The 26,073-nt window shown below is 40.0% G+C and overlaps 2 protein-coding genes across 7 annotated transcripts in view; one reads left to right on the top strand and one right to left on the bottom strand.

Moving 5' to 3' along the window:
• The window catches only part of Kiaa1958 (KIAA1958 ortholog), a 143,143-nt gene that overhangs the window by 7,505 nt on the left and 109,565 nt on the right, over window positions 1-26,073 (bottom strand). The window lies entirely within an intron of this gene.
• Inip (INTS3 and NABP interacting protein) overlaps window positions 8,574-26,073 on the top strand; it is a 108,642-nt gene continuing 91,142 nt past the window's right edge. For 5 of the 6 annotated variants that reach the window (XR_783324.2, XM_033759079.1, XM_033759078.1 and 2 more), the window contains exons 1-2: window positions 8,574-8,701; window positions 10,136-10,213. Coding sequence is in view for 5 of the 6 variants with exons in the window: in XM_033759079.1 (XP_033614970.1) it covers window positions 10,189-10,213 (25 nt within the window). In the remaining variant the exon portion in view is untranslated. Of the gene's footprint in view, window positions 8,702-9,629; window positions 9,762-10,135; window positions 10,214-26,073 lie in introns of all 6 variants that reach the window. The other variant, XM_033759077.1, reaches the window with a different exon arrangement.

Genomic DNA, 26,073 nt, shown 5'->3' with positions numbered 1-26,073 from the left:
ATATATATATATCCAAAATGTACCATAATATTTTGCTAAACAAATTTTGCGGTGGGGGGAGAAAAGGGAAAAATTTATACAATCTGGCCAAGTGTGGTAGTGCATACCTGTAATTCCAGCACTCTGGAACCTGAGGTAGGAGCATTGCCATGAGTTTGAGGCTAGCTTGGGCTACACAGTTAATCAATCCCCCCACCTCAAAATGATTTATATGACTGGAATAGAAACTAGCATATAATGACTGGCTGGGTGTGGTGGCTCATGCCTGTAATCCCAGCACTTGGGAGGCTGAGGCAGGAGGATCACTGTGAGTTCAAGACCAGCCTGGGCTACATAGTGAGTTCCAGGTCAGTCTCAACTACATAGTGAGACCCTGTCTCAAAAACAAACAAAAAGAAAATAGCGTATACAAAAACCCATTTGGATGTCATCACCTGGCTTAAGGCTCAGCTCTAAGCTCAAAATCACCCTACTTCTGATGATCAGCAAACGAAAAAGTCCCCTAGTGTCCCTACTCAGTTTGAAGCAGGTAGATATGACTGTTTTGTCCCTTGTTGATGATTTGATTTTTCTGATTCATCAGGAGACATATGATGACAAAAGGGTTAAATACTCAGCATCCAAACTTCTTTGATAATATCTTTCTTCCCAGCACCTATTGGACAGTCCTGAAACTCTGCACGAATGAGGAATAAAGACAGTATGAGAAACTACAGTACTCTGAAGAGAAACTGAGGACATCAGAAAATGGAAAGATATCCTGTTTCTGGATATGCAGAACAAATATAGTCAAAATGGCCATATTTTCAAAATTGATATATAGATCTAGTAAAATCCCAATCAAAATTCCAACAGCAGTCTTCACAGAACTGGAGAAACAATCCTAAAATTCGTATAGAACCAGAAGAGACCCAGAATGGCAAAAGCAAACCTGGGTAGAGAGCAAAGCGGGAGGCATCACAGTTCTGGATTTGAAGTTGTATTACAAAGGTATCATGATAAAAACAGCATGGTACTGGCAAAAATAGGCTTGAGGACCAGTGGAACAGAATAGTGGGTGAAGAAACAACTATTTGATATTTGACAAAGAGGCCAAAGACATGCACTGGAGGAAGACAGCCTCTTTAATACACGATATCGGGAAAATTCTGCTGTCCTTACGCAAAGATGAGTCTAGGGCATATTACGTGCCATGTACTAAGCTAAAATCAAAATGGATCAAAAATCTAAATGTTAAAGCAGAAATGACCTGTTGGAAGACAAGACAGATAAAACTCTTGAAGCCATAGGTGCAGGCAAGGAAATTTAACAGAACCCCAGTTGCACAAGAAATAGTTCTAAGAATCAAGAGATGGGATCATATTAAATTATAAAGCTTTTGCAAAGCAAAAGATACAACTGATAGGGTGAAAAGAGGGGAAAACACTTTTTGTAAGACTTAAGTCTCACTTTTACTCCTGGAGTGTGGAGGCTTCCACAATGCTGGGCTCGGAAGCTCAGCGAGGCTCCAGGAGTTTGTCGGACAGCGAGAGTCACCCAGGAAGGAACACACCAGGCAAGTTGGCAAATAGACCTTTATTAGTCTGGCCAGACGACACTCCCCAAGCCAAGCAGCTCAGAGAGGCGGCTAGCTCAGAAACAGAGGCCATTTTATATAGGGCTAAGGGGGGGTTTACACATAAAACTTACAGGAAGAGGACAAAGGCAAAGAATCAGTTGATCTGAGCTAGTGGTCATCAAGCATATACTTGACCGTCACGTACTGGTGATCAGCAGAGCGATTATCCATTATTCCATTTACAACTTAGATTATAATGTTCAGAACATTCAACTACAGGCAAGTAAGGAGTGGCCACTTCTTACTTTGTGTTGGGTCTCTGTGTTCACTACAGTTTCCATTTAGTTTCCCAGCTACTTCAAAGCAGTTACCTAACAATTCACAATCATTAGTTATCCTATAAGGGATGGGGGGGAGCGACAGTCTCTAGGTCATTTGCTGGTCAACATGGAGTCGCTCTGGTTCAGTCAGGCTCTTACACTTTTGTTGTTTTTTGGAGATAGGAGCTCACTATGTAGTTCAGCCTGACCTTTGAACTCTAAGTGATTCTCCTGCCTCAGCCTTCTGAGTGCTGGGATTACGTGAATATGCTACCATGTCTGACAGAGAGGGAAAATTTTTGCCAGCAATTCCTTATACAGAGGACTCATATCTAGGATATATAAGGAACTTAAACAATCAGACCCCCCCCACCTAAAAGACTCAATCAAAACCTGGGCAAGTGAAATGAATAGACACTTCATGGGAGGCCAATAAATACAAGAAGAAATGCTCAACATCACTAGCCATTAGAGAAATACAAATGAAAACAACATTAAGATTCTATCTTACCCTAGAAGGAATGGCCGTCATCAAGAAATCAAATAACAAATGCTAGTGAGGCTTTGTGTGGCGGGGGGCGGACCCTTCTACACTGTTGATGGGAATATAAACTAGTACAACCACTATGGAAATCAGTATGGAGATTCCTCAAAAACTAAAACTAGGAATTCCTTTTCACTCAGCTATTCCCTTTCTAGGTGTCTTCTTGAAAGAGTTAAAGACATCATATTACAATGATACATAGTTATCGCAGCAAAATTTATAAATCTTAGAAGTGGCCTATATGTCCATCAACCGATGAATAGATGAAGAAAATATGATATTTATACTCAATGGAATACTACTCTGCCAAAAAGAATGCTAAATTTGAGTCATTTGTAGGAAAATGGATGCATCTTAGACCGTAATGTTAAGTGAAATAATCAGACACACAAGTTTAAATATCACCCAGTTCCTCTTATATGAGAAACCCAGAGTAAAAATAAAGAGCAAAATAAGAGATGGATAATAGGAAGTAGGGAGACAGATCATTCTCAAAGGGAGAAGAGGATCAAGAGATGGAGGGAGAGGATGAGAGGGAAGGGATACAGGATGAAAAAAATTAATTCAGAAGTGTTATGTACATGTACCAACTCTGCATAAGGAATGTAAGCACTATGTCCTACATATATACACTAATAAAGCCAAACAAAAAACATAAACATTACAAGATAAAAGTAAATTCAACAAACATCCTTTCCCTCCTCGAGCTAAAGGGTCACATGGATTGTCCCCAGACTTCTGGGAATGGGACCAACCATTCAAAATCCAAGACCAACCTCAGCTTCTCCTTTCCCAGTCTGCCAGGACTTGCTGCTGATAACGGACCAGGACCCAGTTCTTTTTGTTTGTTTGTTTGTTGTGTTTTTTTTTTTTCTGTTTTGTTTTGTTGAGTCATAGTCTCATTATGTAGTTGAGACTGACCTGGAACTCACTATGTAGCCCAGGCTGGTCTCGAAGTCACAGCGATCCTCCTGCCTCAGCCTCCCCAGTGCTAAAATTCCTGGCGTGCACCACCACGCACCACGCCCATCTGTGCACGCCCATCTTTTTTTTTTTTTTTTTGAGGCAAGGTCTCACTGTGTAGCCCAGGTTGGACTCAAATTCATGGCAATCCTCCTGCCTCAGCCTCCCAGGTGCTGGAATTATAGGTATGCACCATTCTATCTGGCCATTTATTTATTTATTTTTATGAGATAGGGTCTTGCTATATAGTTCAGGCTGGCCTTGAGCTCACTATGTAGCTCATGCACACCATGCCTGGCCAGACCCCAGTTCTAAAGCTCCCATGATCCCTACCACCCAAACAGAATCCAGGGTTTGTCTAAAGGTAGCAGGTAAGCCAAGCCCTTTTCTTTTAGATATGGGAACCATGTCTTTGCTTTCAATCCCCTTCTTTGTCTCACTTAGGGGGCTGATGGCCTTATCACCATACCAAGCCTCTGCCTTACACCTTAAAAACAATAATTTTCACACATTCCTTTCTAGCACTTCCAACCTGTCCCCATTAATGGGATGAAATATGCTTTCCGAATTACATTCCACCATTACCATTCAGAGCTCTCCAACCTTAGCTGGTCTTCTGGTTGGCCCATCCCCCTTCTCAACCCAGATGCTTCAAACTTTTCCTCATGTTCTAGTCCAATAAGTCAACCCCACCATGTGGGAAACTAAATACCCTCAGTAGCTTCTTACCACACTCCTATCAAGGTTGACCTCAAAGACCCCACACCAACAGGACATAAGCCATCTGGGGACTCGAAGCTACTCTCTCCAAACTCCTCTGACTCCTCCATTTCTCCTCCTTTATAGCCAACCCAGAAAAACATTGATCAACATGATCGAAGTGACAAACTGAGCCAATCCATGACTATCCACCTACTACTCTGTGACCTTATTCGGCTACTCCTCAAAGACCACCACCAGGGATTTCATAACTTTTTCTCCTGATAACCTCTCAGCCTGACTAGAGGTACCTGTATTACACTGGGTCTCAATTCATCTAGCCCCAAACTCACCACCATCTATTTGATCTTCATAACCCCTGAACACTCCTTCAATCTCACCCTCAACCTTTTCTTTTTTTGTTTTTTTGTATGTACTTGAGACTGACCTGGAACTCACTAGTAGCCCTGGCTGGTTGTGAAGTCACAGCGATTCTCCTGCCTCAGCCTCCCTAGTGCTGGGATCACCCTCAACCTTTAAACAGATAAATCCCTTTCTGGGCCAAGACAGCTAGCTGTGCCTATCTCTATCATCTTCAGTTTATATGGCAATCCCCACTTCCAGATAAGCCTAATCAATTACCTAATTAAGGCACAACTTGCTCTACAAAAGGCCCAAGCTTTAAAGATAAGACCAACACACCCTTAAATCACATCTAACAGCCTTGGCAGACAGAGCCACCAAACTCAGATGTGTTTCACTAATTTCTCTAAATTCGCTATAACTACCCTCTCCCCATTACTGGTCCCATAACCCTTGATATTCCCTCTTCTATCAAGCCCCCTTTACATTTCCTGTGAGTTAACATTTAACAGTCCCTTCACGGAGAATATTTCTCAATGTAACCAAATCATCACTTTCAAGAGCCCTCAAAGACTATGAGTTTCATTGGCTCAATTATAGCATCTCAATCAATCACCAACAAATCCCTCCTAGGGGAAAAAACATAATCCTAAACAACGCCCCAACACAGCAGAAAGTGCCCAAAAGGTTACCCAGTTTGTAAGCTCTAAGTTTAAAGAAAACAAAGACACTCTGCTTCAAAGAAAGAAAAGAAGCAGGGGAAAGAAAGCTATCCTGAGAGAGGGTAGGGGGTTCCAGAGAAATGGATGATTTCTGGGCCCTTTGTTCTCGGCTATTTGATTGGGTGCCAGAGCCCCTCTCCCTACTTGGAACCTGTCATAACCCAATTGGTTCTCTGGGTGGTCAGAGAAGGATCTTAGCCTCTAAGACCCTTAACCCCCATGGCATCATACGGTGCACATTCCTAAGTGGTCTTTATTTGATTTTCTCTTGCCCTGTCAGGCCCAATCTCTATAATTTATAGGTTGGTGAAAATGAACCTTACATACAAGGTTGAGTCAGTAATTAAATAAAGGGAAACACACAAGAGAATATATACGTGTGTGAGTGTGTGTGTGTGTGTGTGTGTGTGTGTACTACTGAATAAGAGCTTTTTAGTGGCTGCCCCTTGTTTCCTTTGCATTTTATTGAAGATGGGGAAGGGCTAATTTGGTTAGGGTGCCTGCCTGGCTTATCTGCTTTTTCTTGTCTTGTTAACAGCTTCCTCAGTAAAGCTTTAACTCTTTCTGATCAGGATTAGCCAGACCCTTTCCAATCTATAGACTCCTTCCCCCTACACTTGCTGAACCCAACATCTTTCTTTTTACTTTTTTCTATTTCTCCATAACAAAAGGCTGAAATATTATTTTAAAGCACCCCCCCCAATTCACAGCAGTTTAACTTCTACTCTAGCACTGACTTTTTTTTTGTACTGGGGATCAAACTCTAGACTTTGCACTTATAAGGCAGGCAGTGGAACCACTGAGCTAAATCCGCAGCCCTAATTTCTTTTTCTTTTTTTTTTCTTTGGTACCGGGGATTGAACTCAGGACCTTGGGCTTGCAAGGCAGGCCACCGAACCGCTGAGCTAAATCCCTGGCCCCTTCCAGCCCTAATAATTTCTATTCTAGATAGGTGAAAAGCTAGCTAACTTTCTCATTCCATCCCTCATTCCATTTAGGGCCCAAGCTCCACCTCCTACCCCAGGCTTAAAGGTTGTTGCCCTGCCTCTTGGGGGTGGGCTGAAGTCACTACTTCTGAGTCTAACTTGCTGCTGTACCTTTGCTAATAAATCTGCCCCTATTGGTGATCTCTGGGTCTTAAATATATCTAGCATTTTCATTGTTTATAATACTAAAAGCTGACATTTATTGAGTATTTACTGTGTGCCAGGTACTATACTAAGATTACTACATACTGTATTCATTAATTTATTTTTGTTCCCATTTTTAGATGGCAGAATACAGACACAAAAGGTTAAAGCAGGACTCAATCCTCAGGTGTCAAAGCTGAGATTTGAACTCAAGAAAACTAATCCACTGTTAATCACTGTGTCTGAATTCTTTTTTTGTTTTGTTTTGTTTTTTGAGACAGGATCTCACTATGTAGTTGAGACTGACCTGCAACTCACTATGTAGCTCAGGCTGGTCTCAAACTCACAGTGATCCTCCTGCCTCAGCCTCCCGAGTGCTTGGATTACAGGTGTGTGTCACCATGTCGGGCCTTGAATTCTTTTTTTTTTTTTTGGTATTGGTGATCAAACTCAGGACTTCATGCTTGTGAGAAAGGCAACAGAACCTCTGAGCTAAATCCCCGGCCCTTGTGGCTGAATTCTTACTAGGCAGAAATTCCCAAAACCCTCAAGACAAAGAGCAGGCTTAAGGAATAACACCAGATAAAAGGCAAAAGAATAATCAGTAAGTTAAATTTATCTTTCTTCTGATACTGTTACCTTAACTGCGGGAAGCTGAAAGTGCCAGGAAATGTACAAATGCTTTTGGGGTAGAAATTTTTCCCATCTTTTTTTTTTTTTTTTTTTGGTACTGGGGATTGAATTTGGGTCCTTGGGCTTGTGAGGCAGGCGGCCAAACCACTGAGCCAAATCCCCTGCCCTCCCATCTTCTTAAATAACCTTTATTCTGAATGTCCATTTGAGATTTGTTTTTTATTTTAACTGTACCCTACTTTGGTGTACAGTGTAATAATTTAAGTATATAATGTATAATGATCAAAACAGGATAATTGGCATTTCTATCCCTTTAAACATTTTTTTCCTTGAGATTCACACTAGTTCCTTCTGCGCCATAGTTTTTGTAATATATAGCCAGCCGAGGAAACAAAACAGAATCCTCCTCAGGTTTTATCAGTCACACAGATCTTGGTTATATTTTAAGTCACACCCAAACTCACAAAAGTCTTTTACCTGAAAATGTTGGTTAAGAATTTTAGGTATCGTTACTTGATTAAGGCTATTTTCCCACTGGCTTACAAAAAAGACTGAAAATGACTCATCATCAAAATGCTTAAGTGTCAAGCTTTACACCAAGTGGTCAACAAGAGTGAGCCTCAGAGGACTTCCTTCCTCCAGAGCAAAGGAAGTGTGAGATTTAAGAACTTGACCCTTAGCGCCTGGCAGACCTTCTGCCTTTGAATCTTGGCTCACTACTTAACGCATTTCAGAGTCATGCACAGCTTCAGAGAACGACAGGACCCGAATTGATGCACCACGAGCGCCTGACATATAGAAAACAGTAATTGCTTGATATGGAGTAAATAAATGTTTCGTATTAAAATAATTATCTCAGTCATGGATCCATGCAAAACAAAAAGTGCGCATCATAATTTACTCTTGAGCAAACATCAATTGCTAAAAACATATTCTCAAGTTCTAAAAACATGCATAACATGTTTAACCGCCGTAAAATAGTGACACATCAATGCAAGTTTATCTCTTACTGCAAATGTGTAGTTAGTGGGCTGCAAAGCAGCATCAGGTATCCCCTCTAGTAGCATGTTGCTATTTTAAGATGTAGCACACTAAAAAAAACAAAAAACAAAAGATTATTGAACAGTAGTAAAAACTTCCGTTTAGAGTTTTGCTTGTGTATAACTTTACAAACTGTAGATGAAAAATATTCCTGAAATTTGTGTGTAGGTTTAGGAACGCAATTTTAGATGACCGTTAAAGCTTTTTAAAAAAGCCTAGCCTCTCTTCAAGGTTCAGCTGAGGTGGATTCCCTGAGTCACACTCTGGCTTCTCTCCAGGGAACTGCAAACCCTACCTTACGAATCTCGGTGCTAGGGACCCGGCCACTCCCGGCCCCGCCCCTGCCTAGCCACCGGGTCCAGGCCCTGCCCCAACAGCGCCGCCTGCATCTCCCATGAGCCTCTTCGGCTGTCACTCAGAAGGGAAACATCTGCCCTGAAGCAGCCGTTAAAATGCTAATCGCATACATACACATACGTACATACATACATGCATACATAACTAGATAAATAAATATACAAATAAAAGTACAATGAGAATCCCTTTGGGCTGCGGCCTCAGGGTCCAAGTGGAAGGCGGGACTTCCGCTCTCTGGGGTTTACGTCAGTCAGGAGGCGGAAGCGCGGCAGGGCGAGCAGGTTGTGGCTCTGGGTAGCTCTGTTTTTGCCTGTGTGGTCACGCGGCTGTCCAGCCGACAGTGCGGATCCCAGGGCGCCCTACAGTCCTAGGTAAGTAGGACAGCCTGGCGTCGCCGTGAAGCATAGTGTGGTCCTGGCACTGACCTGCCACTGCCGTCTTCGTTGCCACGGGGAAGCGGTCTCTCCGCCGCCCTCACCGAAGGCTTCTCGCTTTTCCCGTTTCCTTCGTCTCCTAGCCTGCTTTCCACCCGTGCTGCCCGCCGGCAGGGCCCCTTCTGAGACGCCCTTCAGTCCTGGAACGTGCCTTTCACAATTTGGCTGTTACGCCCACAGTCCCAACCCGCCTTCGTTTCGCCCCTTGACTCAGCCGCAGCAGACACCTGACGATTCGTTTAAAACTGGCGTCTGTTTTGTAGCCCGATTATCCCGGGCTCTCCCGAAAGAATCAAGCATCTTATAAAAAATTAGTTCGTTGCCTCTGAAGCACTGCTCACCCGCCCCCATTTTTCTTCTAGATACCAGGGATTGAACCCAGGGCCTTCTCACTGTTACATCTCCAACCCTTTTTTATTCTGAGGCAGGGTCTTGTTAATTCTCTGAATTGCCCAGGCTGGTCTAGAACGTACCATCCTCCTGCTTCAGTCTCCCAAGAGTGCTGGGCTTGCAAGCATGCACAACCATGCCTGGGTGGAAGCTTTTTTGGTGTGGTTGCTTGAATAAGAATTTTCCCACTGAGTTCTATGTTCCTTATTTTGGGATCTCTCCTTTTTTTTTCCCCCTCTATGGGGGCTCGAACTCAGGACCTTGTGCATCTGAGGCAGGCGTGGTGCTGCTAAACTGATCCCTGTTTTAAAAAGCAGGAAGTGTGGAAACCAACAGCCTGAAGTGTTCTCATTAGCTTTGTGACCGTGGACCTCCAAATGTATAAAATGATCATAAGTAAAAGAACCAGTTTCAAGTATCTTACACAATATCTGGTGCAGAGTAGGTACCTGATTAATGTTAGATACCTTTTTAGCTTTCAGAATACACAATGATTGCTGTGAATATTTTTTAAATGAATGGAGAGGCACCATAAATGAGTGGTTTTTCTTCCTAGTACTTCGATCATATGGACAGTGTCAACTGTTGATATATTTGGTAGCATTTGGTAAGTACAACTTAATGTGTATGAAAGTATATTGCATATTAAAATATGTATTTAATATGTGTTAATAATATATGTGATATTAACAGCTTCAAGAACATTACATTAAATGTGACCCTTTAAATTTGTGATTTAAGTCTCTGCTTTTCAGAGGTATCTTTTTTTTTTTTCCTGTTTGTTTGTTCTTTGGTATTGGGGATCGAACGCCGGTCCTTGCACTTGCAAGGCAGGCGGTGAAACCACTGAGCTAAATTCCTGGCCCCAGAGGTATCTTTTTGAAGAGAATAAAAAATTGCAAACAGGCTAGCTGTTCTTAACTTTTAGTTTACAATTAAAGTATGGTACATTTTAGATGTGTGTGCATACATTTTTCACAGGTAATGTAAAGGGCTGATCAGTTGCCCCTGAGCACAATTGAAACAACAGGAAGATGGCAGCAAACTCTTCAGGACAAGGTAATGCATGTTGGAATTTCTATTATTACTAGAAACTTTTTCCACATATAGTAAATGCATTTGAATTAGAAAACATTTAGTATAGGGCAGTTACAACAGCCAGAATTAAAAAATGAATAATAAAGTGAATCTCCACATTTGAAATCAGCCCAGTATTTTACCAGATACACAATATCTTTAATATTCTTAGTCGTTTATTTTCACTAGTGTTAAAGATTATTCATGTTGTAAACCACCAATATCTGTGGTTTTTTTTTGTTTTTGGTTCCTGGGATTGAACTTGGGACCTTGTGCTTGCGAGGCAGGCAGCAGCACCACTGACTATATCCTAGGCCCTGTGTTTTGTTTTTTTACTTGAAGTCAGAATCACTTTTACATTGTGATCTGGCAATATCCATGCCTTTGTCTTCATTGTTCTAAAAACTTTCACACACATTTCACCTGTGTTATATCTCACCAAATCAAGCAAGACACATGTGTTGCCTTTTATTTTAATGTTTTATAAAAGTAAAATTTAATCTCTAGAATATTAAATCACACTTTGTAAGTAATTTCCTATTTGAAAAGTTGAGGTAGGCCTCTTTCCTTTCCTTATCAAGTCTGACTTTGATTTTTATGCAAGAGTACAATGAATGTTTAAATTAAATGATTTATTACATATTACAGTAAGAGACACATCGCCATTAATCCCCCTCAAAATATTCTCCCTCTCTCTTTTTGTTTGGGTACCAGGGTCCTTGCACTTGTGATGCAGATGGTAGAACCACTAAGCTAAATCCCCGGCCCTCTCTCCCTCTCTTTGAACGCACTTATTCCATTGTTCTTGCCACAGTTATGGAAGGCCCTATTTGGAATGTCTTTAGTGACACTGTTGCGGCTTCCTTGATGTCCCGAATCAGTTCAAAGCATTTACCTTTTATGGTCATTTTTACTTTGGAAAAGAACCAGAGGATCTGGCTCACATAGTGCCAGATCTGGTAAATGAGATGAGGACATGCCATAATATTTTTATAAGCCTGCCTTTCTGTTTGATGGTACTCGGCAGCAGTATTCACCTTATTTTTTTTTGTCATACCTTTTTTTTTTTTTCAGCTTTAATTGAGTTTATTGGTACATTTTAGGTATACAGTACAGTTACATTCATTGTTGGGATCTTGTACCTCTACATGACAGGTCTTGGTTCTCATTTTTTCCCCTTACCCCTGCCCTCCCTTCACCCCCTCCTCCCCTTCCCATCTACAAACACTTTATTTATGTCATACCTTTTAAAGATACAAAAGAGGACATCCAGAACTGGGATAACTGAAGTGAGGAGTATTTTGAGGGGGTTAATGACAGTATATCTTTTTATTTTATTTATTTATTTTTGGTACTGGGGATTGAACTTGGGTCCTTGCGCTTGGGAGACAGGCAGCAGAACCACTGAGCTAAATCCCCAGCCTTGTATGTTTTTTACCATAACAAATTTTTAAAAATTTAAACATTTACTGAAATTTTCAGTCACCCCTTTTATGTTTGACCCACCATCATTTTTAAAAACTATTTTCTCCGATCTGTTTAGTTTTGTTGTTTTTGGTTTTTTTGAGACAGTGTCTTGCTGTGTAGTTCAGGCTGGCCTTGAACTCTTGGGCATCTTCTTGCTTGCCTCAGCCTCCCAAATGTAGGGATTGCAGGCATGTGCCACCATGCCTGGCTGAGTTTTGTTTTAATATTAGTTTTGTGTTAAATGTGACAAGATGAAGTCATAAAGTATATACGTATTTTGTTAGTGTCTTTTACTACATTGCTTATGAGATTTATATTTTGCATGGATCAGTAATACATCACAATTTATTGTGTGTAAGTACATCACAATTTATCCTTCTCTTTGTGGGCTTTGGAATTGTCTCAGTTTTGACCACTGTGAATAAAACTGTTTTATAAGTCTTTTTGTAGATACAGATTTCATTTTTCTTGATAAATATCTAGGAAAGGTTATCACCAATGCTTGCCAAAAATGTCCTATTTTAGAGTCCTAGCAATGTGAGAGTTATGTTTACTGTACCTTTAGTTCTGTCAAGTCTTTTTAATTTTAGCAATTCTAGACTGAAGTGACATCTTGTAATACTGTATTAACTTACATTTACATGACAGTGTACTTTTTTCCCATTTTTGGACATTGTACATCTTCCTGAATGTTTGCTCATTTTAAAAAATTAGGTTATTTCTCCTTTTCAAGTTGTTTTGTTTCATTTTGTTTGAGTAAGGATAAAGCCCACCCAAGGTCAGATAAAGTTTTTCTTTAATTCCTCCCAGTTTTGTTTGTATTTGCATTATATTTTTGGTCTTGTTCTTTTTTTTTTGGTACCGGGGATTGAACTTGGGTCCTTGCGCTTGCAAGGCAGGCCACTGAACCGCTGAGCTAAATCGCCGGCCCTGGTCTTGTTCTTATCTGTATGTAATGTGTTCTTTTTTTTCTGGATGCTTTCAAAGTATTTTTTTTCCTTTGTATTTCAGAAGCTTGACTATGATATATCTAGGGACAGTTTTCTTGCTTGGGATTTCTTGATCATTTTGGATCTGTATGTCGATGTCTTTCACTAAATTTGGGACATTTTGCAGATAAAAATTTTTTTGAATTAAAATTTTCCTTTTATTCTGGGACTACTTTGCTTATTTTTTCTCAACAGTTTTTCCGTTTAAGTTTCAGATTGGGTAATTTCTAATGCTCTAATTTAAAGTTTAATAACTATTCTGCCGTCTTCAATCTGGTGTTAATTTAGTCCAAGGAACATTTTGTTTCAATTATTTTTATCTCTAGAATTTCCTTTTGGGTATTTTCTGTAGCTCATGTTTCTCTGTTAAAATGTCCACTTTTCGGAAAATGTGCCTATTTTCCTAGAGTTCTTGGACATATTTATAAATCTGATTTAAAGTCCTTGACTCTTCATTGAATCATCTGGGTCATCTTGCTGTTGTTTTCTACTGACTGCATGTTTTCTCTTATGGGCCACATTTTTCTTTTCCTTCTGTGATCAGTGATTTATTATTGGATACTAGACATTGAACTGAAACATTATAGAGACTCTGGATTTTGTTATTTTCTTCAGAAATGTGATTTTTATTCCAGCAGACAACTTGCCTCGATTCAGACACCAAATTCTTGTCTCCTTGGTGTTGGACAGCAACTTAAATCTTGCTTCATTGTCTTCAGCGTCCAGGTGCTACATTATTTTGCACTCTTTTGCATCTCCCTTAGATACGTGTGAGAACGTAATAGTGAGAGAACGCTTTGGTTAGGTTTTATTTGCAAATATTGGGCTTTGTTCCTTTTGCTTTCCCTCTCAGGTCTCACCCCTAGTTTTCTGTCTACAATTCTACCGTCAGTTCTGTCCTTTGATATTTCAAGCTAGTAAGTCAGGGTCACCTGAGCTCTTTGTGGATGGGTAAGGGGAGTATGTCAAGCAAAAAGCCACCAGTTCTTAGATTCAGTAGTTACAGTTTCTCACTGGTTTAGCTTGGTCTTCAATGTCTTCAAATAATGAATTTACAAACAAAAGTTTCTCCAAAATGTATCTATTTGTGACCAAAATTACTCTGCTGGTTCTGGAAGTTAGAAGACTGCTGATTCTGTTTTGGATTATTAATCATATTTAGGAACAAACTAAAGGCTACACTAAATTTATAGAAATGTAATATATATAGGTGCCAGTTTGGTGACACACTGTTGTAATCCCAGTACTTGGGAGGCTGAGGCAGGAGGTTTGCCGTGAGTTCAAGGCCAGCTTGGGTTACATAGTGAGTTCATAGCCTGAACTACAGAGAACTACAGACTGAACTACAGAGAAAGACCCTCTCTCAAACATAACAAAACAAGACAAACAGTATGTATAGGTTAAACATCCTTAATCCAAAAATTCAAAATCTGTGCACGTCTCAAAATCTGAAATCTTTGAAGTGGCAACAATGCCACTAGTGGAAAATTCCTCATTTGACTTCAGCTCATTTGACTTCAATATTACATTTCTTCTTTTATTTGAGATGGGGTCTTGGCTAAGTGTTTAGACTACACTTGAACTTGCAGTCTTTCTGGCTCAGCCTCCCAGATAGCAGGAATTACAGGCATTCATGGTGCCTGAAAGTATTATATGAGATTACCATTAGATTATACATAGAAAGTGTATGTGAAACAAATGAATTTCATGTGTAGACTTTGGTGTCGTGCCCAAGATAGCATATTATGTATCTGCAGGCATTCCAGAATCTTTTTTTTTTTTTTTTTTTTTTTTTTTGGGGGTTTTTTTTTTTTTTTTTTTTTTTTTGAGACAGGGTCTCACTATGTAGTTGAGACTGACCTGGAATTCAGTATGTAGCCTAGGCTGGTCTCAAACTCACAGTGATCCTCCTGCCTCTGCCTCCTGAGTGCTGGGATTACAGGCATGCGCCACCATGCCTGGCTACATTCCAGAATCTTAAAGAAGTCCAAAATACTTACGGTCTCAAGCATTTTGTATAAGGGATAATCAACCTTCCTCGTAAAAAGATAGTTAAGCTGACAGCTTTCACAGCTGTAACCCCTACTACTTTTCTGACTGTCAAATAACCATATATGATTTATGTGCTCTGTGGACTAATAACAGGTCCAAAAGTCTCTGACCTTTTCTTTATTTTATTTTTTCCCCTTTATATAATTATAAAGGTTCAGATTAAAAAATTTAACTTGGGTTCTGTCCCTAGCATCCTTCTCCCTCCCCAAACCCTCAACCCTCCTGACACTCCCGCCCCGCTGTGAGCCAACATGAAAACTAAGAGAAGTCTATTTATAAAAGAAAATGTGCTAGCTGGGTGTTGTGGCACACGCCTGTAATCCCAGCACTCAGGAGGCAGAGGCAGGAGGATTGCTGTGAGTTCGAGACCAGCCTGGGCTACATAGTGAGCTCCAGGTCAGTCTCAAGTACATAGTGAGACCCTGTCTCAAAAAACCCAAGAAACAAATAAACAAACAAACAAAAAACTCAGAAAAGAAAATACGCTGCTAGAAATCATACAATGTGGTAAAAATGAAGTAACTTTTAGATTACTTTGTTCTAATAACACAAAGATGAGATGTACAATTTTCTGGTTACTTTTCTTTTTAGATATTGCAGTAAAAACAACCATTTTTAATGTTGCCTTTGACTGATCCATAGTCAAACTGACTATGAAGCGTCCCTAATCCGAAGACGTGAATTTAGATTAGCCCCTTGGCTTTTTCCTCATCAATTTTGTTGGTGTCATGGGGCTTTTGCACCAGCAGGGGGAGTCCATATCATGTGTCATAGGCACAGATTGAGTGAAGTGTTTAAGTTTTTACTAGGATCTATTGTGTTTTACTTTTTTTGTTGTTTTGTTTTTCTTTTTTTTGATTCATTTTTGTTTGTTTGTTTGTTTTGTTTTGTTTCTGGTACCAGGGATTGAACTTGGGTCCTTGTGCTTGCAAGACAGGCAGCAGAACCATTGAGCTAAATCTCTGGCCTTTTTTTTGGAAATGGCTTCATTTTTCCTTTTTTGAAGTGGCTGTGTAGTTCAGGCTGGCCTTGAACTCACTGTATAGCCAAGGTTAGCCTTGAACTCGGAATGATCCTCGTGCCTTTGCCTGCCAAGTGCTGGGATTACAAGAGTGTGCCATCATTTCTGACCCTGTATTTTGCTTTCTAAATTCAGTTATTTCTGGGCTGTTTATGTGGATAGCAATTACATAATATGAAGACTGAATGTTAAGTGCTTTAGTTACCTTAAAACAATAAGCGAAAGAACCATGACTTAAAAAACTCTGGGTGCTGCTGGGGACAGACTCCCCATTGGACTCGCTAAGCCCCCTTGAAGATCTAGCCCTCTGTCATACTATAATGGTAATCAGGATATTTAAATTTCATAATTCTTTGGCAGTCAGAGTGTTATTCTTTATAGCATCCAGTGTAGTATGGAACATTTGGTAAGTTCTCAGTATTTCACCAATAAGATATATCATTTTGAGAATTTCATTAGGTAGAGGCAGACTGTCAAACTCATTTGGTCATGGTACCATTTCTGTGTCTTTCACTGTATCAGGGTCTTTCGTTACTGGTAAACTCAGTTATAGCAGTTGGATTGGTCCAACCCAGATTTGAGAAAGGGCTGGTAAAATATGTGAGTAAGGAATATGAACTCTTTTCTGTGATTCTTTATTTTTATTAGTAACTATAAGACCTGCAGATCAGGTAATGGGAACTGATTTGGGCAACTTTGGATGCTCTCAACTGTGATCTCATGTTGCTCTGTAGGAATAGATTGACATAGCTCTTGAAGTTATCTTTTTTTTTTTTTTGAGATAGGATCTCACTATGTAGTTCAGGATGGCCTTGAATTCACTATGTAGCCCAGCTGGCCTCAAACGCAGTGATTTTCCTGCCTCTGCCTCCCAAGTTCTGGGATTACAGGTGTGTACCACTACCCCGGCTCTCCTGGGAGGTATCTTTTTTGACCTCAGAGTCAATTCTGTCTTAAACCATCTATGATCCAGAGGAAAGCAAATTTACACTTCAGGTTTGTGCTGAGGTTTGCTACCTCTCAATTAAACATCACTAGAGTTGTCCCATAAACATTCTCTTAAAGTTCTTAGCTGGATATGGTGATGCAAGGCTATGATACCAGCACTTTGGGAGGCTGAGGCAGGAGGATCTCCAGTTCAAATCCTGCCTGGGCAATTTAGTGATTTAGCAAGATCCTGTCTCAGAATAAAAAAGGGTTGGGGAGATAGCTCAGTAAAAAGGCCCTAGGTACAATACTCAGTATTCCCAATAAATTAAACAAATATAATCCTGTGTTTATACCTTTTTTAAAGGTTAAAGAGTGTGAATGAATACAAAGACAATTTGGAACTGGTTTTTAAAAAGTGATTTCTTTGCAAAGGCAAATAAATTAGGGTTGCTTTATAGGCCCATGTTGAAATTGAGAATGAAACTGGGTCAATACAGAATGTAATATAAAGTAACATGTGTTCATTCGTATAATTAAGTAAGACCAAGGGATTCCCAGGTTCACTCACTCTGGCCAGGATTTTATCTACTCTCTACATTGCGGCTAGAGTGATCCTTTTAAAAGAAAGGTTATGTTGTCCCCCATGCTTAATGGACCTAGCTGACTTGGTCATCCTTTAGATTTTGGTACAAGTATCATGTCCTTTGGAAGCTTTCTCTGATACTGCTCCCCCCATACCCAGTCTAGGACAAGTTTATTCAGCACTCTTTCCTACAGTAACGATCATAATAAATGCTCAGAGAGTGTTATTTCTTTATTTCATGCTACTCATATTAGATTTTCATTGTACATTCAACTGTATAATTGGCTTTTTTTTTAGTAAACGGAAGATAATGAGTGCTAGAATCACATAAAGTTCTGGCTTGTAATTCTATCCTTAGAACTCAGTGTCTGTATGGAATGGATGTACAATAAATATATGTTGAATCAATAAATAACTTAAAATATTTTGAACTAATAGTGGTGCAGAAGCTAACTGTAAATGTAGGTGTCTGAAGTATGATACTTTGATTTACTGTATAGTGGATACAAGTTTATAGCTTGTAGGTTACCACTGAAAAGGATTTAAATAAAGATTTTTAAAAATCTTTGTTGTGGAAATACTATAACAAATTTTTGTTATGGAAACACTGTAACTGGGAAGTAGATTACCCATAGCTCTACTGATCAAACAACATAATTTTCATTCTTTAGTTTTATTTTTAAATTACTCTTTATGGTAGAGCTATTAAAGTGAGAAAAATGAAGAAAAAAAAAGAAAGTGAATATCCGCTATTAAGTTTTAAATGCAGCTTGATGTGACACTGTTTACTTGAGAATGTTTTTAGTGACAAAGCAATGTGTGGGAGTTAAATTTTTCTATGAGTGAATGTGAAGATGAGAATATATGTATTTGTGAATGAGATAGGGTAATTCTAAAAGTGAAAATATTTTTAGTGTGTTGCTTTATAAAGAGGTTAGTATTAGATATTAAATAGCTCCTCCTGGGTTGGGCATGGAGACCGTGCCCACTTGGGATGCTGAGGTGGGAAAATGAAAAGTTCAAGTCCAGCTTGTCAATTTAGCAAGATCTGTCTCAAAAGTATTTTAAGAAGGGGTGGGGATGTAGCTTAGTGGCAGAGGACCCATGGTTCATTTCCCTAGTACTGCTCAAAAAAGAAAACATTCTTACTGTACATGAGATACACTTTTTATTTTTTTGAGACAAAGTCTTACTATATTGTGCAGGCTGGCCTTAAACGCACCATGTAGCCCAGGCTGGTTCCAAACTCACCAGGATCTTCCTGCCTCAGCCTCCGGAGTGCTGGGGTTATAGGTGTGTGCTACCACGCTCTGGTATGAGATCCTGCTTTAACCATCTTTAACACTGGCATACTTCTGACAGTGAACACAGGCACAGTAGATTATAACAAGAGACCATGTATATTTTTAAAAAATTCATAATGAGTATAACATTTAGTTAAAGGTTTTATATATATATTGATACCCTAGTTAGAGTACATTTGAATGAATCCTGATGGTGGGAGAATCTTACTATAGAAAGTTACACTTAACCAGATAGATTAATCTGTGCCTTAAGTTTCAGATTTGAAATAAATGATTGTTAGTACCTAAGTGCTATCTTGTCTATTTAAAAACATTTTTTTGGTCTTTTGAGACAGTCCCACTATGTAGTTCAGGCTAGTTTTGAGCTCACTACTTAGCCCAGCTGGCCTTGAACTTGTGATCCTCCTGTCTCTGCCTTCCGAGTGCTGGGATTATAGGCATGTACCACCTCACCCAGCTCCCTTTCCTTCTGAAGCAGCTCTTGTGGCTGTTGGCTACCCAGAGATGGACATTAAGCTACAGAATGTTACATGTAAGAGATAACCTTGCCTGAATTAAACTGTGGAATGAAAATTGAGAGGGGAAGCTATTTGAGAGACTTTTAGGAGGCAGAAATGGTTGGAATTGGTGATTGTTTGATTGGATAGGAAGAGGGAGGGAGGGAGATATGGCAAGGGTAAAACTAAAGCTGGGAGGCTGAGGCAGGAGGATCGTAAGTTCAGGCTCAGTGAACTTATGGGACTTGGCGGCACCTTTGTCTCAAATAAAAAACAAAGGGCTGTGGCTATAGCTCAGTGGGAAGACCCTGGGTTCAATCCTCAATAACTTACAGTTTCTACTTGGTCTTTGGACCAGGGGGTTTCATCAGCCACGGGGTCCCCTTTTAAATGGTGTGTGTGTACACACACCATCCTGATTTGACTGGCCCGTTCTTGGCAAATGACCTGGTTTATTCTGGGACCATTTAGCTCAGTCACAGTCCCTTGCACCAACCCTTCCTCCATGTACTGAAACAGCGTATACACAGCTGTACTTCATACGCAGGTATGTGCTGAATGAGAAAACCCCTGTCAACGCCAGACTAGTTAGTAACATTATAAGATGTTAAATATCCTGTTATGTACCCTTCTTTATATGTCTCTTTTTATGTACTTAACTTTTCCTTTGTTATCTCATTATAAATTTATAACTTGTTAAGGACTCATTACATTTTGCTATAATTATTCTCTTTTTAATGTTCAGATTATGAAAGTCTGGCTTCTTAGTCCTTATAGCACAACCCTGGCCTTGCCTTTTTAAAAAAATAACGGCCTTCTTGATTTCTGACAAGCTATTCCAAGCCCATTTCTTCCCTCACTTGCCCTCCTTCCCCTCCCCTCCCTGTCCGTCCCCTCCTCTCCTTTCCTCCCTCCTTTCCTTCCTTTATTCCTGCTGTGTTTTTGAGACTGGATCACTGGGGCCAGGGATTAAGCTTAGTGGTGCTGCCCCCTGCCTCGCAAGCACAGGGTCCAGAGTTCAATCCCTGGTACAAAAACAAAACAAAAAAAAACAACCAGAAGGATCATAAGCAGGTTTTGTGATCCTTCTGCCTCAGCCTGATTGCTAGGATTACAGGTATATGCGAACACACTGAGTTCATCTGGATTTTTTTTTTCTGCCCTACGATGTGTTCCAACCAAGACCCTAAAACTGTGGTTCCTGTTTAATGTGGAAAGTTGTTCTTGAATTTGGGATCTTCCTGCCTCAGCCTTCTCACATTATCTTTATGTAGTCTTTTTGGTGCTCTTTCCATTGTGGTGGTATTTCATATAATTTCTATGTATATATAATTATATTACTGACAGTGACCTTCCAGTTTGGTGACTCATTTGCTCATCAAAAATTTAGACACTACTAGATTTTTAAATTTGATTTTTAAGAATCTTATATTTTGGCTTTGTGGCTTTGCTGTACTTGGGACCCCAGTTGTGAGAGGGGCCCTAGACTCCCTGCGGAGAGGAGTGCCAGGTGTCTCAGACTCTAGCTCTGTGACCTTCCTTGACTGTGGGCTGTCTATGGGGACACTAGAGGACCCCAGAATCCAGGAAATGGAGTCAAAGACTTGAGGATGTGGCTATCAACTTCATCTTGGAGGAATGGACTTTGCTGGATCCTTTCTAAAAGAGCTACAGAAATGTGATACAGGAAACCTACAAGTACCTAGCTAATTTTAATAGGGGGAAAAAAACAGAAGACTAAAATGTCGAAGATGATTACAAAAGTCCCAGGAGAAATTTAAGAAAATTAAGAAGTCAAGTGGTAAAGAGCCTTTGTGTACATAAAGAAGGTAGTCACTGTGCAGACATTTTCTGCAAGAAAGTGTGTTAAAGCCGTTTGTGTGAAGTCCTCACTGATCATTCATCCCTAAAGAGTTCAAACTGTATATATGCCATATAAGTGTGTGATACATGGAAAGAAGCCATGTATGGGCCAGGCGTGGTGGTGCACACGTGTAATCCCAGCACTCAGGAGGCTGAGGCAGGAGGATTGCCATGAGTACAAGGACAGCCTGGACTACACTGTGAGACCCTGTCTCAAAAAACAAACAAACAAATAAACAAACAAAAAAACAGGAAAAGGAAGGTAGGAAGGAAAGCTGCCAGTTATCACCAATACTTTCTGAAGCACTAAAGGACCCATCCCAGAGAGAATCTCTATCTGTGTCAGCAATGTAGCTGACAGTTGTTCCAGTTCTGTTTGAAGACATTAAAAAAACCTGACACTGGAGAGAAACCGTATGAATGTAAGCATTGTGATAAAGTCTTCACTTCGAGTTCTCTATACATGAAAGGATATACTGGAGAGAAATCCTATTTCAGCAGTGTGGAAAGGTTTCAGTCCTACTTCCTTTAGAGGACATAAAAGAACTTATAGTGGAGAGAAACTGTATGAATGTAGGCAATATGAGAAACCCTTCACTAAGTACAGTTCCTTTCAAAAACAGAAGTCACACTGGAGAGAAACTCTTCGTGTGTATAAGGAATGTGGTAAAACCTTTAGTTATTAAGGTAACTTTCAACACAAATGCTTTCAGCATGAACGAACTCCCAGTACAGAGAAACCCTTTGTCATTTACAGTGTGGGAAAGCCTTCACGTTAAGGGATTCACAGGAAGAGCCTTCCTAAATGTAGAACGTGAGGCCGCTTCATTCTCATGGCCTTGCTTGCAGACACCAGACTGCACAGTGGAAAGAATCTGAATCAGTGTGAAGCTTGGAAGCGCCTTTGCAGCCATTTCTGTTCCGTTCATGAAGGAACGTGTCATGGTGGGAACCGGAATAAATGGGCAGAAGTCTTCATTTGGCCCAATGTAAGCATGCTCACTGGGTCAAAACCTTGTAAATTGGAAAAAAAAAAGTTGTCAGTTGAAACAAGTAATTTCAAAATCCATGAAAATTCCTCATGTATTGGAGTACGATAGATGTAAGTAAAATGAAGCGCTTGATGCAAGGTAATTTATGTAGACTGCTCCAGAAAACATATCACCCAAAGGAAATGTCCCAAGTGGTCTTAAGTATATATTGTTTTTCATATATACACACACATATATAAAAAAAGTTGTCAGTTGAAACAAGTAATTTCAAAATCCATGAAAATTCCTCATGTATTGGAGTACGATAGATGTAAGTAAAATGAAGCGCTTGATGCAAGGTAATTTATGTAGACTGCTCCAGAAAACATATCACCCAAAGGAAATGTCCCAAGTGGTCTTAAGTATATATTGTTTTTCATATATACACACACATATATTTTTTTTCAGAAAAATAGTTGCATGTGTGTTCAAAATCCATGAAAATTCCTCATGTATTGGAGTACGATAGATGTAAGTAAAATGAAGCGCTTGATGCAAGGTAATTTATGTAGACTGCTCCAGAAAACATATCACCCAAAGGAAATGTCCCAAGTGGTCTTAAGTATATATTGTTTTTCATATATACACACACATATATTTTTTTTCAGAAAAATAGTTGTGCATGTGTGTGTGTGTGTGTGTGTGTGTGTGTGTGTGTGTGTGAGAGAGAGAGAGAGAGAGAGAGAGAGAGAGAGAGAGAGAGAGAGTGAGAGAGGTGGGGGTTTCACTGTGTTGCCCAAGCTGGCCTCAGTCCTCCTGTCTCAGCCTTTAAGTAGCTGGGTCTACAGGTACACACTGTAGTGCCTGGGTGCAACTAATATGCCTGATGTGGAGTTTTAATTTTTCATATTTTTTTGTGGGTGGTTCTTGGAATTGAACTTAGGGCCTTCACACTGGCCTACATCCCAGCCCCTTTTTATTGTGTTCATTTATTTTGAGACACGGTCTCATTGTGTAGCTCAGGCTGGCTTTGAACTAATGGTGATTCTCCTGCTTCAGCCTCCCGAGTGCTGGGGTTACAGGAGTGTGCCACCACACCCAGCTTATTTTTTTGAGAAAAGGTCTCACTAAGTTGTTAAGGTAACCATGCAGGACTCAAACTTTCAATTCTCCTGTCTCAGCCTCCCAGAATGCTAATTTACAAGTGTAAGCCATAATGCTTAGTTTATATTTAAATTTTTGAGGTATGTTTTCTTCAAGTTAGACTTCTGTAGATTTTTAAAAAAGAGTTTCTTAATGTTTCAAGTAACTTTGAAAGATTCACAACTGTCTTTAATTTCCTGGGAAAATATGTGCAAATATCCCATCATAATCACAGACTGTATCAAATTTGTAAGTCTGCAGCATTTTTCCTTTGCCCTCTCTAGTCAGTTGTCTTGTGCTTACAACAACTAAAGGTATTTTCTCATGTAAATTTTGTTTTTCATGCTTATATTGTTATTACTTACTTTTGAATGTAACTTGTCTGTCATTCATCATACCAAAAGATAAACCGTGCTGCTGTGAGTGCCCTTTTGTCACAGGTCAGCAGGAACGTACCTTTTATCACATAGGGTATAATGAAGTGTAATTAAAAAAAACTTAGCCACAAACTGACTGTGTAGTGCATCAGTAAGTGAATTTTCTGTAGGATTTCTCACTGGAAAGGGCTAAAGGTGTAGGGAAAGTGGGAAGGGTAGGGGAAAGGTAATAAGGGAAAGGAAACAAATAGGAGAAAATGAAAAAATGGAAATAAAGTGTTTGTAAATGGGGAGGGGAGGAGGGGGTGAAGGGAGGGCAGGGACAAGGGGACAAAATGAGAACCAAGACCTGTGATGTAAAGGTACAAGATCCCAATAATGAGTGTAACTGTACTGTATACCTAAAATGTACCAGTAAACTCAATGAGGGGGGAAAAAAAATTCTGACTAGATTGGAGTTTTAGGGGAATCAGTTACTATTCAGCATATTGTGGCCCCTCTCTCTCTCTCTCTCTCTCTCTCTCTCTCTCATGAATACAGTCCTCTCTTTGGTAGTCATAATGTAACCACACAAGGCTCAGCTTGCAACTTAGTGAGACCTCATCTCAAAATGTAAAAAAATAATAATAAGGGCTGGGAATGCAGCTTAGTGTGAAGGTCATGGGTTCAATTATAGTACTGATTACCAAAAAAAACAAAAAACAACAACAACAAAAAAAACTTTTCCAGACTGTGAGTGAGAATTACAGTCCAGTGGGTCTCAAGAAGACATAAATGATCAGACTTTTTTGTTGATTAAAAATGACTATGTGTAGTGTTTGCTGTATTTGGTTGTTTCTGGCAAGCACCCTTCCAGGTATGACCTTCTATAACTTGGGACTAGGGCATGCTCAGGAGTGGTTTGTGCATTCCTGACTAGCTCTAGTGTGCAGTTATCTATTTTTTAAAAATAGGCTTTAGGGGGCAGCTAATCCTTAAGAGAGACTATGCAGGAGCAGAGAGAATCTTCTGGGAATTGGGTCTCCATAGAAAGTGGGGGTTTTTTATGCTTTCGATAACAGAGTGAGAAATTATAAATATTAGAAAGCCTAATTCATGCAAAATACCAGTTGATTAGTGAGAAGAGGGGAATTTTGCTCATTCTTATGATTCAGAATTATTGTTTTTACCAATTTTCGGATACATTTATAGGACATCTTTTTGTCTTGATTCATCATAGTCATTGATAAGCATTATTAGCTTTTGGAGGTACGTGATACGTCTCTGCCTAAGACTTGGTCTTGCTGTGAGTGTGGAGCTGACTCCAGTCTTCTGAATGTATTTTTGCCTTTATTATATAAGTAAACAATATTTCCTGTAATGTATTGGACAGTGTTCTCGATAAAGACAAATGCTCCTCAGCCTCCCATGGGTTACATTCTGATAACTCCTTGGTAAGGTGAAACTGTACTTAATACAGCAGAACATCAAAGCTGAGCCTATATCTGAGCCATATTGTAAATGTACACAGATCACTTTCACTAGTCTCTGGCTGGGCAAAGTAGTCTGCCTAATACAATGTCTGCTTTATAATAGTGTTGGGTATCTCATGTAATTCACTGAATATAGTGTAGTGTCTAGTATTCTTAGACCCCTGAGCAACTGGCTGACCAGTCTTCTCACTAAATGCAGTAAGATGCCATTTCAGTCCAGTGGCCAGAACTTGTCCCCTTTAACTTATCCACTGATGTAATGTTCCAACTGAAGTATTCACTGAATGTGTCGGTTTACAGTTACCTTTGTTCTCTGTCTGTGACAGTTGTTACAATCCCTTTTTGTCAGGACAGTCACTCAGGGCAAATTGGATCTGTGCTTCTGGTCCTCTGTCACTCATTTTGGCTTAGAATGCGATGTTTTCCAAGGGTCATTATTTTATGTTTACACTGGCAAAGGATTTGGCTGAATTAGGTCTGTGTACTGGCACATTGTGGAAGGCAAAGCAGGACATTAGCTAGGAGAAATCTCTAAGCTGTGGTGTTTGGGTGGCTGCACGCCTTCTCTTGCTCACTTATCATAAAAGGCAAGAAGAGAAAACACTGATATTTTGATTAAAAAGAAGATAGTTGGTAAAGATGTGGAAAACTGTCAGCCTGGCCATGGAAGGAATAAAAAATCTAGGGTATGTCAAAGCGGCCATATTTAGGAGAGTAGCAGTGGACAGAAGGAAGCCGCGCGCTGCTCACCAGGCAGTGGGAGAATGACCCTCAAGGTGGTGTCGAGATCCTCAGAGCTGCCCCCACCACCAGAGTGCTTGTTTACTTAGATAACATGTTTTCTGGTGTGCTTAGCTGCACCCAAGATTTCCCTTCTCCTGTAACACTGTGTTGCCAAGATCTCTTAAGTTCCCTGAAGCTCAGAGTTCCAAGTATCACAGCCAGTGTCAGGAGTCAAACCTGAAGACAGAAGCAGAGATGTCCTCCTCTGCCAGGGCTAGGTCTCCTCTTCTCAGTAATAATAATCATAATAACAATAATAAAAAAAATCCTAGTTCTTTCATTCAGGAAGTGGGTCATCCCTCCCTTTCCCAGTTCCATCACCACTTCCCTCCATGAGGGCAGCCCAACAGGGTACCCAGGTGTGCTGCAGAGGGCACTGGGCAACTGTCT

The sequence above is a fragment of the Fukomys damarensis genome, unplaced genomic scaffold (genome assembly GCF_012274545.1).
Source record: "Fukomys damarensis isolate Sample0158 unplaced genomic scaffold, DMR_v1.0_HiC HiC_scaffold_36, whole genome shotgun sequence".
Taxonomy (NCBI): Eukaryota; Metazoa; Chordata; class Mammalia; order Rodentia; family Bathyergidae; genus Fukomys; species Fukomys damarensis.
Note: the sequence above shows the minus strand (reverse complement) of the source record. Positions and strands in the feature narration are given on the sequence as shown.